The sequence below is a fragment of the Rhagoletis zephyria genome, unplaced genomic scaffold (assembly GCF_001687245.7).
Source record: "Rhagoletis zephyria isolate East Lansing unplaced genomic scaffold, Rhagoletis_zephyria_1.1 Rzeph_scaffold_00658, whole genome shotgun sequence".
NCBI classification, from domain to species: domain Eukaryota; kingdom Metazoa; phylum Arthropoda; class Insecta; order Diptera; family Tephritidae; genus Rhagoletis; species Rhagoletis zephyria.
Genome location: NW_016157742.1, coordinates 59,963 through 76,321, shown reverse-complemented (window position 1 = coordinate 76,321; position 16,359 = coordinate 59,963). Strand labels below are relative to the sequence as shown.

Sequence of the window (16,359 nt, the reverse complement as noted above, 5' to 3'; positions counted from 1 at the left end):
AAATGACGACGTCATACAGTCTGCTAGAGTGATTGCCCACTTAAACGTAACCAAAAATGGCATAAGTAAATAAAAATACCGACACTCACTCACCTTGTGGCGAAAAATTTACGAGCGAGGCTCTTTGCTGTCAATGAAGATCAACTGATCGACGACACAAGTGCTCTCCAATGTCGATCACAATGACTATACCCGAAATTTGTGCAGTCATATGTAAAAACCAAAGAAATTACAATAACACCAACAACAGAAGAACAATATGTATTTGCGACAATGCGAATCGTATCAAAGGAAACCCTACAAATGTTAACCTCATTAGTAAACTAAAAAATAAAAATAACAAATAGTCGCACCACAACCTCAAACAGGACTTGACAAAAGGGCACCAAATTTTACAAAAACAAACTACGTTGCATTGTTCAAAAATTTGCAAACTTTTGTGGCATGATTTCATGATTTTATTATGGATGATGTGTCGTGTCTGCTCAATTTTTTGCTGTCAACAAAAATAAGAAACTGTCACAAAACCCCAAAAGTGAAAAGAAAAGAGTGGAAAAAAAGTTTCGAAAACGTTCGTGGACAGTTCGTCAACGATCAACAAGCTCTACGTCATTATCATCATCATAACCACGAATAAGTATCTATGTATGTACGTGTATTTTGTATACCTTTCACCCCCTATGTCATTTCGTCCATCCATCCATTTGTTGCACGAACTTTCAGCAGTAAATTCGCTCGTGTACAACTTCACGATCAGTGACATAAACATCAACAACATCAAAATCATAAGCCATGCGGGACAGACAAGTAATTCGAACGATGGACGCTACACGCATTGAGGTGCACCCAAGCCTACTTTGTCAAAATGTGATGATATTGCTTTGTGGTTAGCATAGTTTCGTTGATTTTTTTTTTATTGTCTCTTTATTTGGGTTTGCTTCGATTTTAAGCCTTAAAATAACTTCTCTGTCTCTGTGCTATGTTTTGGTAGATTTTTGTCTTTAAAGTCCTTCGATTGTGATGGTGAATGCTCAGGAAAGCACAAAAAAGACATTATGTCGGTCATTTTTCGGGTATCACATTTAAAATCTGTAAGGGGGAAAAGAATACAAAATAAATTTCATTTGTATGCATACATATCTACAAACAAACAATCGAACATGTGTTTTGAGTTATGCGACTCCGGCACTGTCGAGAGCCCATCAGATTCTATTGGTGACGCGTTGAATTCGTTGCCTTGAAGAATTGTATCAACATTTTTGAGAATCACATTATCTTTCGTGTGTTTTCTTTCTTGCTTTTGCTGCGGCTGACAAAATCATCTTGCTTTTGACAAGTTTGAGTTTTTGGTCTTCAAGTTAATGCAACCGCAAAATTTGTCAGTTTCTAGTGAAAAGTTCTCGGTGCGCAAACATGTTCATTCATATAGATACATACTTATATATATGTACATAAGTGTAGTACAGTGACTCAAGCAAAGGACCAAGTGTTAATCTTTTTTAATATTCACAACGTTTTGCGTTTTTACATTTGTCGTAATATCTTCGGCATTTAAAGTCGCATCTTAAAGCGATGTCCGTGTATCGAGGAAAAAAGGTTCATTGACCTCAAATACCCTGTTCTAGTATTAGCGACCAGATCTCAGTTACCCTAACCCTAACGTTCCGCCCTAATGCCAGTAATTTAAAGCACACCAAAAATCCTTAAACTAAAGGAAATTAACTCTTTTTATTCCATATCGAAGTTGTTGGCTCGAGAAGATACTGTGTTATTTTTAAGTTCATTGAACTCGAGTACCCCGTTCTATTACTTACCCACCAAATCTGGGTTCTTATCACCCTAACGTAGGTAGGTATCACCCTAATGTTAATACATTAGAGCTCTCCAAAGAGAGCTTTTTGAGAGAGTTTTTGATTGTTTTAGTAGAACTATTCAGAAAAATAATTTTATTGCCGAATGTAGGTGTCTCCGAAAAATGTAGTGGCGAATACAAAATAGTTTAGACTCAAAAATGTGCGTCGAACTTTTTTTGCTTGCTTGTAAGGTGGTACGGTCGAATAAACATATTTATATTAGAACGGTTCGCTGTCCATACGGAGAAAAATGGTTATAGTTCCCTATTCCAAAATAACTTTTAAGAAATCATAGGTTAACGAGTGACACTGACATCGATATGAATAGGATTAAATATATTAAATAGGTAAAAAAATATGGCCCTGAAAATCGATAAAAATATCGGTTTTGGTATCGCTAAATCTATTGATATAGATACGAGTATGAGTATCGATAATTACATCGGCTCATATGTCGAAATGTACACTGAAAACCACCAAAATCTACAAAGTTATCGATAAAACTATCGGTTTTGATATCGCTAAATGTATCGAAAAATTTATGTATAGGGGTTTTCAACAATAATTTTTAGCATGGTGAGGTATACGAAAGAACAACGCTTACAAGCAAATAAAATTTACTACCAAAGTCTGTAGTAAACAAGCAATTCATATAAAATCTGATGAAAAAAGTAAACCGCAGGATATTCTTCTATCTCGTGTCAGTGAGGCAGGCAAGCGATGAAAATTAGTCACTTCCACAAATGTATATAGACCTCTATTATACGATTTTAGCTAAACTCGTTTTATGTCGAAAGCAGTTAACTGAAAACTCTGCTTAATTTGCATGGAAACTCTAGCCCCAATTTTCTTTTAGTCTTTTCACACATATTCCATCGGTTTGATAAATGCAAAAAAATCCGTTTAATGAAACAACATTTATGTCCGTTTAAATGAAATTGATTATTCAACTCTACTTCCTAAAATAAAACGGCCCTGAAAGTGTCATCGAAATTATAACAACCCTGTACACGCAAATAAGTGATCAACTGTTATCATAGAATTTGTTGAGCAAGCTGACCTTGACCGAATTGTGAAAGAGAGTGAATAAAATTCGGATAGCTAAAATTTGGCGGTTTAACAAAGGGTCGCTTAATTGACTACTGTTGTACTTAACCAAAGTTCTGCTAATTGAAAAACTCGGTTAACTGAAGTTGAACGGCCGTACAAATGGTGTTGCAATTAACCGGTTTCGACTGTATTTAAAAAGTACAATGAACTTCTTCACTCGAAAATTAATAACAAATCGACGGCTGAGTTGAAGATCGACTTATCTCGGCGGCCAGTTCGAAAACGCCCTATCTCAGAAAACTTTTCAAGAAGTACCTAACCTGTCTCAGAATTTAGTTCAAAATGCTCTATCTCGACTGAAAATATTTTGAAAATATGTTGAGATAGAGCGTTTTTGAATCGGCTGCCGAGATAGGTAGATCTTTCACTTATCCGTCGACATGATTTTTCTTTCGAACTCGGTTTCTAAACTTAATATTGCGAGTCCTATGTAAAACTTGAATAAATATATGTAAATATTTGGACTAATTGTTTAATGTTTTTTTGAAGTTATGCGAATTAACAAATTATGCGAAGTCAAATGGAAACTCAGAATCGCTCTATACTCATACATGTGCTTTATGAGTACGTATATATGTACATATGTATGTATATGAAGGCATTCTGCTCTTAACAAATCCTCTGTTTTCGAAAATAGCCACTTCTTGGCTACATAATAAAAGAACTTCTTAGAATTGAAATGCCTTCATATATACTATACATAGTCTTTTCCTTTCTTCGTACATATGTACATACATATGTATGGTTGGTTCGCTTGCCTCATCCCTAGGTTTGGCAGTCTGTGCTTCTTAATCAACTGATTTAATGAAACTGTGCTGTGCAACTTATTGGAAAAAATACTTATTTCTTACACATTTGATTATTCCACAGCATCTACAGATATGTAGGTGCTTCAAATATATGTATGTATGTATGTGTGTATGTCTTTTTTTTAATTTTTTGTTAAACAAAAATTTCAAATAGAAGCCGCACAGCCGATACCGCTCGATTGCGCGTACCCATTAAATCGGATTTCTATAACACAACGCGATGCGGCGAGACGGTTGACAAAACACAACGCACCGCAGCCCAGTGCAATGAAAATAACTAAATAGTTATAAAGTGATACACCGGCAAAGAAGACCAAAAAAAGGAAGAAATGAAAAATTCGAGCGACATAAAGTCCATTCGAGTCAAATCAATACCAGTTGCTGCCTGCTGCCGATGTCGGCCTGCCGTTTATTTTTGGATTTCTTCATTGACCGTTTTTGGGGCAACTCTTCTGCTTTTGCTGCTTGGTGCTGGTGTTGTTCTTTGTGCCACTCTGGGAACCGCTTTGCGGCAGTTGAGCGCGCACACTTCAAAATTCTAAAGAAATTTATGGTATTAAATTATTATTTTTTCTTTTTTTTTGGTATCTACGGCACATTGAGTTGAGTATGGATGGCACTTGAGTGGTAGCTGTGCAACCAAAAATTCCTTGGCCCAAATCAGGCTTAAAAATTTGATTTTCGACGGGTTTGTTAATTCATTCCATTTGTTTACATTTTTGTCATTTTGGTTGGGTTTAATTTCGGATTAGTGCATTCTTCCGCGGATAGTTTGGGGACTTGCTGAAAGCGTACAGAAAGAAACAAAGATTATGTATGTATATATGTATGTACATATATTGAAAAAGAGGTAAGGGTTTTTAAGTCGCTCGGTTGGCTTTCAGCAAATGGAAGGCTAATTTTTTGTTTCATCTTCTGATAAAAATTCTCCAACGAATTTAATTAATTCTTTGTAATAACTCTACTTACTCAAATGACCACAATGAATTTCACTACAACCCATATTTTGCTGCTGTTAAACTTATGTTCCTTTAAAAGCTCATGCTGCTCTTTACCGTTACTTTAATTACTCTTCACCGCGTTTGAATAGCCCCAGCTCAAATGTGTCAACGTTGGCACATTCCGCTCTATAATTGCACATCGTAATTGGGTACCAGAAAAGGCACAGCAACAAAGTTAAGGCAAACAAGCGCAAAATACCTTACCTCATAAGCTTAAAATCGGCTTAAGAGCTTAAAATTATAGTAGGGCATAGCCCAAGCAAAGGCGATAACTAAACACCTCCTCCAACGCGCATGCGACCGAGCGAGCTTTTAACGTACGTTCCAAATAGCTGAGAAAAAAATTTACTCATCCTTGTTTTTTTCACAAAACATTTCCTACTTGTTTTGTTGGCTTTACTTTCTTCACCCACTGAAGCCACACGGGCAGGTTGCAGCGTATGCCCAACAGTATTAATAGCACTTTTTTTTTGAAATTCCGCAAACACTCGCTAAATGAATGCTCACACTTAAGTTGCATTAGTCCTAAACGCAGGCGAAGAAGCCTTATCAGTTTACACATTCATCGCGCGGCTTGAGTTCAAAAGCTGTTTTTCGCCTTTAAGCTGCGAATTAATGTGGTAATTGCTGGAAATTTAATGAGTTAGGGGTAGTTCAATTGCAACTGTATTAGCAATTAATTACGCTCCTTGGATTTGGTCGTTTTTAGCGGAGGAATAAATAGAAAAAAATTTGCAAATTCCACACATTCTCCATGACTTGTTTAGAATTTGCTGACCCCTAATGCGGTTGTAATTGATTTTAGCCCAGCTGAGCTGTGCACAATTTTCTTCCGGCAATTTTCGAAATCCGGCCGTAAGCTTTAAACAGAAAAGTAGGCTATCAGATATCAAACGAAATGTGCGTTCGCATAGTTAGAAATAAACGAATAGTCTGAAGAAGCCCCGGTAGCACATCCACACGTAAAAAATGTTGATTTTTGAAAAGTTCTAAAGAAACAAAACTGGGGCTTTAAAGCTTCAAAAATTAATTATTAATTAAAATGGGCAATAAAAACTCGACTTTGTTTATTTACATAAGTATATAGAGTGGCATTTATTTAGCGTCAACAAATTTTAGCTTTTTTCCTTACTTTAACTGACCGTTCCTAACTTTTTAAGGACTTTTGTGAAATGTGCAGGTGCCAGCTCCAGTTCGATTTTGCTTTTGCGCGTAAAAGCTTCTTTAAAAGTTTTGCCAGCGCTAGCTCGCACTACCTTCAATCCTTTTTACTAGCCTCGTTGCATTTCCAATTGACATTGCACTCCAAGCCATCGAATATGGTTACTTCATTAATCCCACACCGTCCAGTCGCTCTCATCAAAGGTCTTAACCTTCATGTAGCTAATGAGCGCAAATGTTATTTTAGAAAAAGGAAAAACCATTGCCATTTGACCGCATCATATGTCAGGCCTATGGGGGGAATTGCTTTTATTTCCCTTCAAATGGCATTCTGCAACAAATATGTATGTATTTTTATATAGCTGAATTTCTATCTACTTTGATCGCTTAAAAGCGCTTAACGCATTTGACCGGCATATTGACCACTTGTAAAATGTAATTTAATCTTTTACGCCGAGTGCACGTAAATATACAGCAATTGCCTTTAACCCTTTTGCCAAGTAAAGTTGTGGTCACTTATTGATTTTGTATATACATATTTTTATACTCGAATTCTCAAGGGGGAGTTAAATATCAAGTTTAATACTTAAGTAAATAAGCGTATGTGTGTTAGATTGTGTGTTTTCGTAATTGAATTTCGTCGATAGTTGGTGCTGTTTGTTGGCTTTGTGTGGTCTGAAAGCAATTGTGATGGATTTGCTGGAATTTTAATATTTAATGCGGACGCATATTAAACTCTTTTACTTGTGTTTGTATGTTTTTNTTGTGATGGATTTGCTGGAATTTTAATATTTAATGCGGACGCATATTAAACTCTTTTACTTGTGTATGTATGTTTTGTCGTTAAGCATTAATTCTTTGCCCTTTAATAATGGAATAAAAGAGCATAGAAATAGTGGTGGATTTCAATTAGTTTTATGTAAGTAGACCGCAGAAGGCCGTAGAAGGTTGGGAGGCCATTAATAATATATTTGTTTGGAATCGAGTGTTAATTGTAGATTTTTTGCCTCTTCTTCTTCNTAGAAATAGTGGTGGATTTCAATTAGTTTTATGTAAGTAGACCGCAGAAGACCGTAGAAGGTTGGGAGGCCATTAATAATATATTTGTTTGGAATCGAGTGTTAATTGTAGATTTTTTGCCTCTTCTTCTTCAAAAAAAAATAAAATAAAAATGTTTCTTTTTCATGAATTTTCTTTCTAAACTTTTATGAAGAAAAAATTTTCAAGCCGAAGAAATGTTTCACACTTTTTGAGCTTTCGTTCGTGAAATGTATGTATGTAGATTTTCACAGTAGGATTTAACGGAGGGTTAAAGCCGTCAAATTTCCATTTCTTTACTGAAAATCCACAGTTGGCCATATACATATGTATGCATGTATGTGGTTAGAAACACTTAATACCAAGCGAGCTTGTTTGAATGAAAACTCGTGATCGGAAGACTCAATATTTAAATTCAATTAATATCTATGTTATGTAATAGTAGTTATCTTTTATCGAAAAGAAGAATTTCGTAAAAAGCTCTAAAGCTAAAAGCTTTGCATTTCCATCAAAAAGAAAAGTGGCATCAATATTTATTGGAATTTCGTAAAAAGCTCTAAAGCTAAAAGCTTTGCATTTCCATCAGAAAGAAAAGTGGCATAAATATTTTGGATTCCTTTGCAGCGAAAGTTTTCGAACGTATCTAAATAGAATTCTCAAAGTTCCACTACAATCACAATTTGAGAAAAGTGAAAGCTTTCGTGCTTTCCTATTGCTCAGCGAACTCCAATTGCTTTTGCTAAGTAAAAGCTCTCTCTGGTCGTCTCTGACCATAAGTAAGAAATTTAATCCAAAAAATTTCACAAAATGGCGCCCAAAACCTGTACCAACATGGCACACATAGAAGATAAGCCGCGTAAATAATAAAAAAAAGCTAAAATCTCATCAGCAACAAAATGGTCAGACCATTTCATTACAAACTAGATGGCTAGTGTTTAGATATTTTTTATTTCTGTTTGTACAGGCAAAACCACACCCATAGCAAACATGCCCCCTCCGCCCCACTAAAAAAACCTTTATTCACCCCAAAAGCTGTGCCCAACATCCCCAAAGCTGATGTGGAGGCTACCAGGATAACACAAATGCCACTACAGCTTTAGTAGATCCCTCATATGTCTACATTAGCTAATTTCTTAGCTGGACAATGATGGGCAGGGAGTTCAACTAAGTAGGTATATGTGTGTGTTTGTGTTGTTATCGAAGATGAGCCCCTCAGATTTGCTCTTTGTCGTATGCTGGCACTTGGGAAAGCCCCAAAAAAAGCGAATCAATAAATCACTTGCACTTAAATCCGTCTTTGGTATTTCAAAGCTGCCTATTTGGTATTTTTTACGCTTGTGTGTTGTGCATTGTGCGTGATATCCTCTGGACAGGACATCATTATATAAGCTTTTATTTTTCTATTTTACTAGCAGTACAATTTCAGGGGGGACTTACATACATACTGTCTGCTAAAGCACTTACAACTAAACGCACATACATAACTACATACGGGCAGATATGAGATGCTCTAGAAACTTTTTAGTTTGCGGAAGCTTTCTGAATATTTGCTGTTTGCCGGAACTTATGCCGCTAATATGTGCATTTATACATATATGTATGTAGACACATTAGGATGCATCACCAGAAAGCCAAATATAAATCGTTTGGTTTATATAAGGTTGCCCAATTCAATGCTTAAAGAAAAACTAGAAAAAAGTCCATGACGACTTGTCCTCGAAACTACGACCTTCTGAATGGCGGTTTACAGCTCTATCTACTCGACTATGGTGGTCGCCTTACCGACAGTATTCTAATGATTAATATGAATTTAAAATAAATTCAAGAAGACATTGCATGAAAGTAAGAAGAAGACTTTTCAATAAGTTCAAGAATACATCATATACAATTAAGAAGTAGTATTCATGAAACACTATCACATAGGAGTGTTAAACATTTCCAGTAGCAGCTAAAGCGCGTAAACACAAAATTGACAAAAAAAATAAAAATAAAATCAATATAGATATATGTATGTAAAATAAAAATAAATTATAAGAAAGATAAAAATAAAAAAATAAGAAACAAGGTCCGTTCCACAGGATTTGAACCCACGACCAAAAAGTCGGCAGTCGTACTCGCACCCTATTGAAAAGACATGGAAAAAATACAATCTTCAATTCATTGACTATTTTATTACAAATAAAATCAAGAAGAATTCACTCATAAAATTAAGAACAAATCTCTATGGAATTTTCTCGTTTTTTCATCTGTTTTACCCCTTAGCCCAGAAACATTTCATAAAGACAATCTTCTTTTTTACGCGTCATATTTTTCTCTGTGTAGACCGTTTTGAAAGTACCTTCAAAAAGCGCATTGCTTTGCTTTCGTTGACACAATCAATTTTTAAAAATTTTTATGCAGTTCTTGTAAGCTTAAACTCTTCTACCATCCGATTTAATCTTTCAAAGACAAATATTTTTAGAAACGCAGTTTATTTATAAAAAACTCGATTCTTTGATGTAATTTCAAACATTTTGGCAGAAGTCCTAAAACATAACAACTCTTATATATCCGATGGCAAAGCACTACCGATTTTTTTTTTTTTGTGTAAAGTGAAGCATCCTAATGCTCATATATGTGTATATTCTTATGTATGGCTTTCTTTTTCTTTTTATTTTATATTTTCCATTCACATATCTATTTCTACGAGTATGTTTTATTTCATTTTTCTGCCCTTCGCACAATACAATCTTTTGACTGGCATTTCGTTCAATGGTTGTTTGAAATGGAATATACGCACGGACGGACATTGGCTCAATTTGCTTTTGCGCTTTTCATGCTGCTGTTGGCTCCACTCGCAAATTGTCGTGGCCCACTAAAGATGTACATACGCATGTATGTTTGTATGTACTATGTTCGTTTTATCATTTTTTCTTGTATTGTAAGGATTTTCCATAATTTGCTGCAGCTTATTGGGTGGATCTACTCACTCACATTTTGCTTGTTTTTAGCCATACATATGTATGTATGTATGTGCATTTATGTGTATTATCAAAACTATATTCTAGCATGGCTGCATTTTCGGGTAGCAGTCGAAGGTTGTTTCTTCGCTGAGGCGTATAAAAATACGCCGATATAATTTATTGCATATTTAATGGCGCACGTGCTGGTTGACTGCAAGAAAATTGCTTGAAAATTACTTATGTATGTATGAATGAAAGATATTTGCGGAAGGAGCACTACACAATTTTTGGCAGCACTTTGCGTTGTTTGCCATTTTGAGCTTGAAATTGTGTGTTCAATGCAACCTTGCAGCCTCCTTAAAGCTTTGGGTTTCGAGGCAAAAATAAAAATAATAACAAACGCATAAATGTAGTATTTTAAATATCTATACAAATTTCTACCTTTTTGTGCTATGAAAGTTTCAAGAAATTTAGGTATCGTATTTTTTTTTTTTTTTAACTAAACAGAAATGACAAAGAGTTTGCATGAAATTTGCATACGTTTTCTTTAATATTTAAATATTGCATTTTATATTAACCTTTCCCCCTATTTACGAAAAACAGCATAGTTATTTGAGTAATAATTTGAATTTTTTAAAAGAAAGCACATCATAGCAATAATTTTTGTGATCCCGGCAAATCCTTAGGGCTCGTATTTTACATCGTTTTTTATTTATAATTAATAAAGTTTGTGAACTTTTAATACTAGCGGCTTATTATTTAATGCCGCCAAAGGAAATTTAAGTAACTTTTTTGCAACTGAAACACCTTTTCCACTCCCACGTTTTGTTAATTGCGCAACTTTTTTAAGGCATTTAATACCCTTGCAATACAACTGTGCTGCTGTGACACAACTCTTTCTCCCTTGCTGGTCGGTTAGATGTCATTTGAATAACAACTCGTAAGTGATTTAATTTCATTTTTTCTGCGGTAAAGATTCACTTGCCAAATACGTGACTGGCATTTGTTTGTGGTAGATGAACACGCAGTTTACCTGCTTTAGTTAAGAAAAGTTAATACATTGTCGGAAATAATATTTCACTTGCAGAAATTAAATTGAATACAAAATAAAACGATTTACCTAACAAAAAAGATACAATATTAATACAAACGTCGAAGCTTCTGGCATCCACACTCATACATACATATGTGGTGAGTGTTTCACCGAACTCCAACTACGATTTGTGGTGTGCGGTTTGATGTTGTCACACAAATGTACGACCTTACTGTTTTAGGCCGACTCTGAACGGGGTATGACGTTCAGAGAAAGGCTTTTTCATGGAAATAGTTTGACAAAGGTTTGAGACTGTATTTTTCCTTGCAGAAATTGACAGATTTGTATTGAGATTATTCCTAGAAGTGAGCTTAAAAAGTAGATACACTTGAACGCCGCACAGGCCGATTGTAATGACGTGGAAAGGATTTCCATAGATTTATATCTATATGAATGTCTTTAAAAGATACTGCTCTTCTGACAAATCCTAGTTGAATTTCTTATGGAGTTATCCTTAGTGTTCGAAGAATGGATTCCCAGGAACTTGGGATGCTTTCTCCAGGTGCTCGTTTTGGAAGTGCTGGATGAATTTTAGCTCTTTGTCACATCGTTTGGCGGCGCTCCGAACCCCATTTGGCTAATGGTCAGTGTTGCATTAGTATCCTGGTGAGCAGCCGAACGTTCGGTTTTGACAGTCTTAGCAAATTCTTAACTTTTTTACTGAGGAAGAGATTGTAGGGATCTTCGATATTCTAGAAGGCATAGCAGGTTAGTCACTACAGATAGTTGCGTGACTGCTCACTACTGTGGAGCTAAGACGTGCATGATTACCAGCTTCGCCGCCATGTCAATTGTATATATTCGGCCTAGAATACCCTGAAATAATTTGACAGTCTAAAGGCTTGTCTCTATCACCTGAATAAGGACTCACCCTCATCCTTATCGTAAAGTAAATACTCATTCTCACTACTAATTGGATAGTGAAGATGAGAGCTAGTTCCTTCTCTCATGATAATTGTTTTTATCGCTTTCGAAGGTCTTACAGATATAATAAGACATATCGATAATTATAAAGAAATATTTTGAAAATGTTGTAGAAAATATATAAATAAAAGTCATGACAAATATATCGATAAGTAAAAAAGCTATATCAGCGACTTATCGATTTTATATAAAAAAGTAATCGATCATTATTTCGATAAACGTATAAATTTATATATTGATAGAATTACCCGTCATTGTATACAATGATAATGTTGTTAAATAGAATTCTATATCTGTATCGATAATTATTTTGAAATATATCGGCAATGTTATAATAAAATTTCATAAATTAATCGATGAAGATATCAATAAAGTATCGATTTATTATAAGAAACTAAGTGATAATTAACTGTTTTTTCGATAACACCTCCGATAATCAAAATATTGTTAAATATATCGTTAAAAATTTCGATAACCACACTTAATATTGGAAAATTTAAAAATGTCTCTCATATGAGCATACAATTTTTAAATAAACCAATCGCTTTAAACGTTCTTATAAAAAAATTTAAGTCATGCAGCAAATTTTTATTCACCCTTTCATATCCTACTTACCAATTTACCATTCCAAATGTGTGTGTTTTTTGGCGGCCATTAAAAGCAACGTTAATTACAATTTTACATACTTAACGCAAAGTTTCGTGATGGCACACTTTGCTTCTGTTTATCAACATTGTTGTTGGTGTTGTTGCCTGCGCATCCTTTAGCTTTCAAAACCACTTTGGTAANCCATTCCAAATGTGTGTGTTTTTTGGCGGCCATTAAAAGCAACGTTAATTACAATTTTACATACTTAACGCAAAGTTTCGTGATGGCACACTTTGCTTCTGTTTATCAACATTGTTGTTGGTGTTGTTGCCTGCGCATCCTTTAGCTTTCAAAACCACTTTGTCTACTGCGCAGCAATGATGTCGCGTAGCAGAAAATGGGCTTAGTTTGACTTTGCTCCGCGCGGCTCCCACGAAAAGGAGAGCAGAACGGGAGCACTTAACATTTTAATAAACTTGCCGCCACACCAAAGCTACCGAACTGCGCGAGGGCGAGTACTGCCACGCACGTTGTCGCATAAGAAAAGTAATTAAACAAAAATGAGGCATGTGCTTACGGCCTTTAGCGTTTTTTCGCTGGTGTTTTCGTAGCAGTTGGTTTTTTAATAATTTTTTTTATTTTTCTTTAACTTGGCTTGGCGGGTAAGACTTTACTGGTGGTCGGGTCGCATATTTAATTTAGCGTATTTTCGAAAACTTTTTTTGTTTTTAATCAGTCGCAGGTGCCAAACGACATACGGAAATTAAATGCAGAGAATTACAAAGATTGCTTTAAAAGTGCGTAACTGAAAAATTAAATTTTGGATGAAACGGTATGCAACGCCTCTACGTTTATTTCTGAGAAGAAATAGAAGAGAAGTAGGATATCTTTCAACCAAAGAGTTCAATGCACAAAAACTTGGTAAAAGAAATTTTCTGCGGACGATTTTCTTTTAAAATAAATGCAAAAAAAAATGTTGGGAAATTCTGCTTGTTAGATAAACTAAACTACTCGACTCAATTTATTTATTTTAGACTGAACTTTTTATGGGCATATTTTCAATCAAATTTTAGACAATAAATATAGTGTTTAAGGCGGAAACACTTCTTAGCTTACAAAAATTCAAGGTTTCCGTTCAAATTAATTTCATATATAAAGCTCCTAAACTTCCTTCCTGGAAATTTCTTTAAACTTTTTTATTCTACATTTTTTGTTTTAAACTATTTTATATAGTCTCATTCTGTTTATTCATATTTGCTCTACTGACAGAATAACAGCAGAAACCTTTAGGCCACCCCCATTTTTTATATCTTTTGTTTGCAATTCCATTACCATATTCATATTTAAAAATCTAAATGCAAAAGCGTGTATGCAAAGTTACTTATAAATTCATGCCAATGTCGCTCCTGTCGGCAAAGTTATTTGATATTATTTTCATTATTATTAGTCGTACAAAAGCTCAGCGCAACGCAGCACAAAGCCCCTTAGCCCAATGCAGAAAAATTCATGTTTATGTAAGTAAGTAAAAGCATTAGGTAAAATTGAAAAAGGTTGCAAAATGTTTTTTTTTGTTTTTTTTTTTAAAATGTTCCTTTCCCAGAACCCCACCTTGCATGCCAAAGATGTCTTCGTTGAAGAAAATCCATAACCATTGGCATGCTCTACACAAATAACTTTGCTACTTGGCACAACTTTTCAATCTATTGCAGCGACTTCTCCACCCACTAGTTAAACACCCAGCCGAGCATCCCGTACTCGTCGTGCCTCATATGTGCATACTTTTGCATTATTGCTTCGGCATAAATCTTCTTTTCTAGTAGAGAGGCTGCTATTTACTATGTATGCCGCTCAGTAAAGAAAACAAAGAAAACAAGAAAAGACTGTGAAAATTCCCATTTGGGACATATGCCTTGCATTATAATAATAACAACGGCAGCAATTTAGAACGAAAAAAAAATAATAAAATTTGTCAGGCAACAACAATGAGCATGCTCAAAAAGGAAAAAATAGGATATTGGCGTACATATGTACATATTCGTCGCTCGCAAAAAGTTTGAGCTACAGCCAAGCAACGAATTTTTGCTTCTAGCATTTTCTTTTTTCACACAAGTTCAAGCCAATTGCGCGCGCACTTAATGCCAAGAGGGGTGCAGGGTGGGTGATTATTTTCTCTTACGCATTTCTTCATACATATTTTGCGAATATTTTCCCAACTCTCCAGCTAATAAATGAAATATGATGCCACCTATTCAAGCGGACCTACCAGTTGCAAACAACAGCAGGGAACAGAAAGGCTCAAGGATTTACTGAAATTGAAGTGCTTGAATAGCTTTGGTTGGTTACTTACCCCACTTACCACTCTGCACTGGCTGCCATCACTCTGCTGCTGCGGTATTCAATAATCATATTCGCCAAACATTAGACACCCACCAGCGATGACTTATTTCGTGCCAGGCGCCATCCACCCTCTTGTCCTGCCTACATACTCCGTACAACGGCCTTTCTTGCCTTTGTCGGCTTTGCTGGCTTTCTTGCCTTGCTTGCCTCCTGCTTAATGGCGGCGCTCGTGTGCACATATATCCTGATTATTGGCCTGCCTGCCTAAATGCCAATTCCTTTTATGCGACTATCTTTCTTTCATTTGCTTTATTACTGCCTAAATTGCATATGTACATGCATATATGTACGTATATTAGGGCAGGTCAATTTATATGGGAGATTTTTCCGACTATGCGCGTAAAGCATATACATACGAATTCTACGTGTAGTTCTAAGAAAATTTGCCGAAGAAACCACGGGTCTAAAATCAATTTGGAGTTTGCCGAATCGCGATAAGTTTCTTCGCATTTTGCTGTAGTGTCGTAAAGAAGGGCTTAAATTTTGTATAGGAACATGGTTTTAAGTAAGAGGAATCCATTTCTGCACTTACCTTCTTTTTTTAACTTCCACCAGAGGGCGCAACATTGAAAATTTTCAGATTTTCTTGAAAACCTATTTTCGCAATATGGCAAACTTCAAATTGATTTTATACCCATGGTTGCTTCGGAAAATTTGCTTAGAATTACATTTAGAAACCTCAAATGCTATACGCGCAAACAAAATTGACCCGCCCTAATGTATAAGTGTGTTTTATTTGTGCGAATGTTTGCTTGCGTTAAGTTGCTATATCCTGTGCCATCATAATTTTCAATATCCTTCCTTTTAGTCTGTCGCTCCATTTCCATTTCAGAGTAGCAGCAGCACGCAATTTGGCCGCTTAGGGAGCCTGCGCGCAGCAACGTTTTGCATGTATGTGTGTATATCATTTTTAAGGAAAAAATTGCGTGCCTACAACGCTTAATACTCACAGACATACATAGATACACATACATACATATATGTTTGTGGCTAGGTTTTCACTCAGGCCAATATCTACTCTAAGTGCGCTCGTGTATGCGTTGTACGTTTAATTTTGGTATGCACGGTGCGAAAACTAAATTGACGTCAATTACGACTCAAACACGCACAGACAAAAGAAATACATCAGCTATAGCAGTATGTAACAGCAACAAAAACAACACCAATGAATATGAGTAGGTACATATTTGCCATAACAAGCCGAAATTCTTCAAGTCTCTGCTTAGTACTCGCTCTAATCCGCTTCGGGGATTTTGGGAATAACTGCCGCTTGTTATTGTTTTTTTCGCTTGTGCGCGGTGCTTTCAGCATTATGTTGCATACTTTTAGGGTATTAAGCTTGCTAATATTCTGGTGCTATATGGTGCGGTGGCAGCTGCTTCTGCAACTTCTGCTGCTGCTGTTGTATTCTTTGAATGTGTATGTATGTTATTTGTATGCCAA

General features: G+C 35.6%; 1 protein-coding gene across 1 annotated transcript in view; it reads right to left on the bottom strand.

The window, feature by feature from the left end:
• Nucleotides 1-952: 952 nt before the first annotated feature.
• Nucleotides 953-16,359, bottom strand: part of LOC108360940 (uncharacterized) — a 37,489-nt gene continuing 22,082 nt past the window's right edge. Inside the window, exons 3-4 of the mRNA XM_017613421.1 lie at nucleotides 1,153-1,236; nucleotides 953-1,089 (exon numbers count right to left, since the gene is read on the bottom strand). Coding sequence (XP_017468910.1) covers nucleotides 953-1,089; nucleotides 1,153-1,236 — 221 coding nt within the window. The remainder of the gene's footprint in view (nucleotides 1,090-1,152; nucleotides 1,237-16,359) is intronic.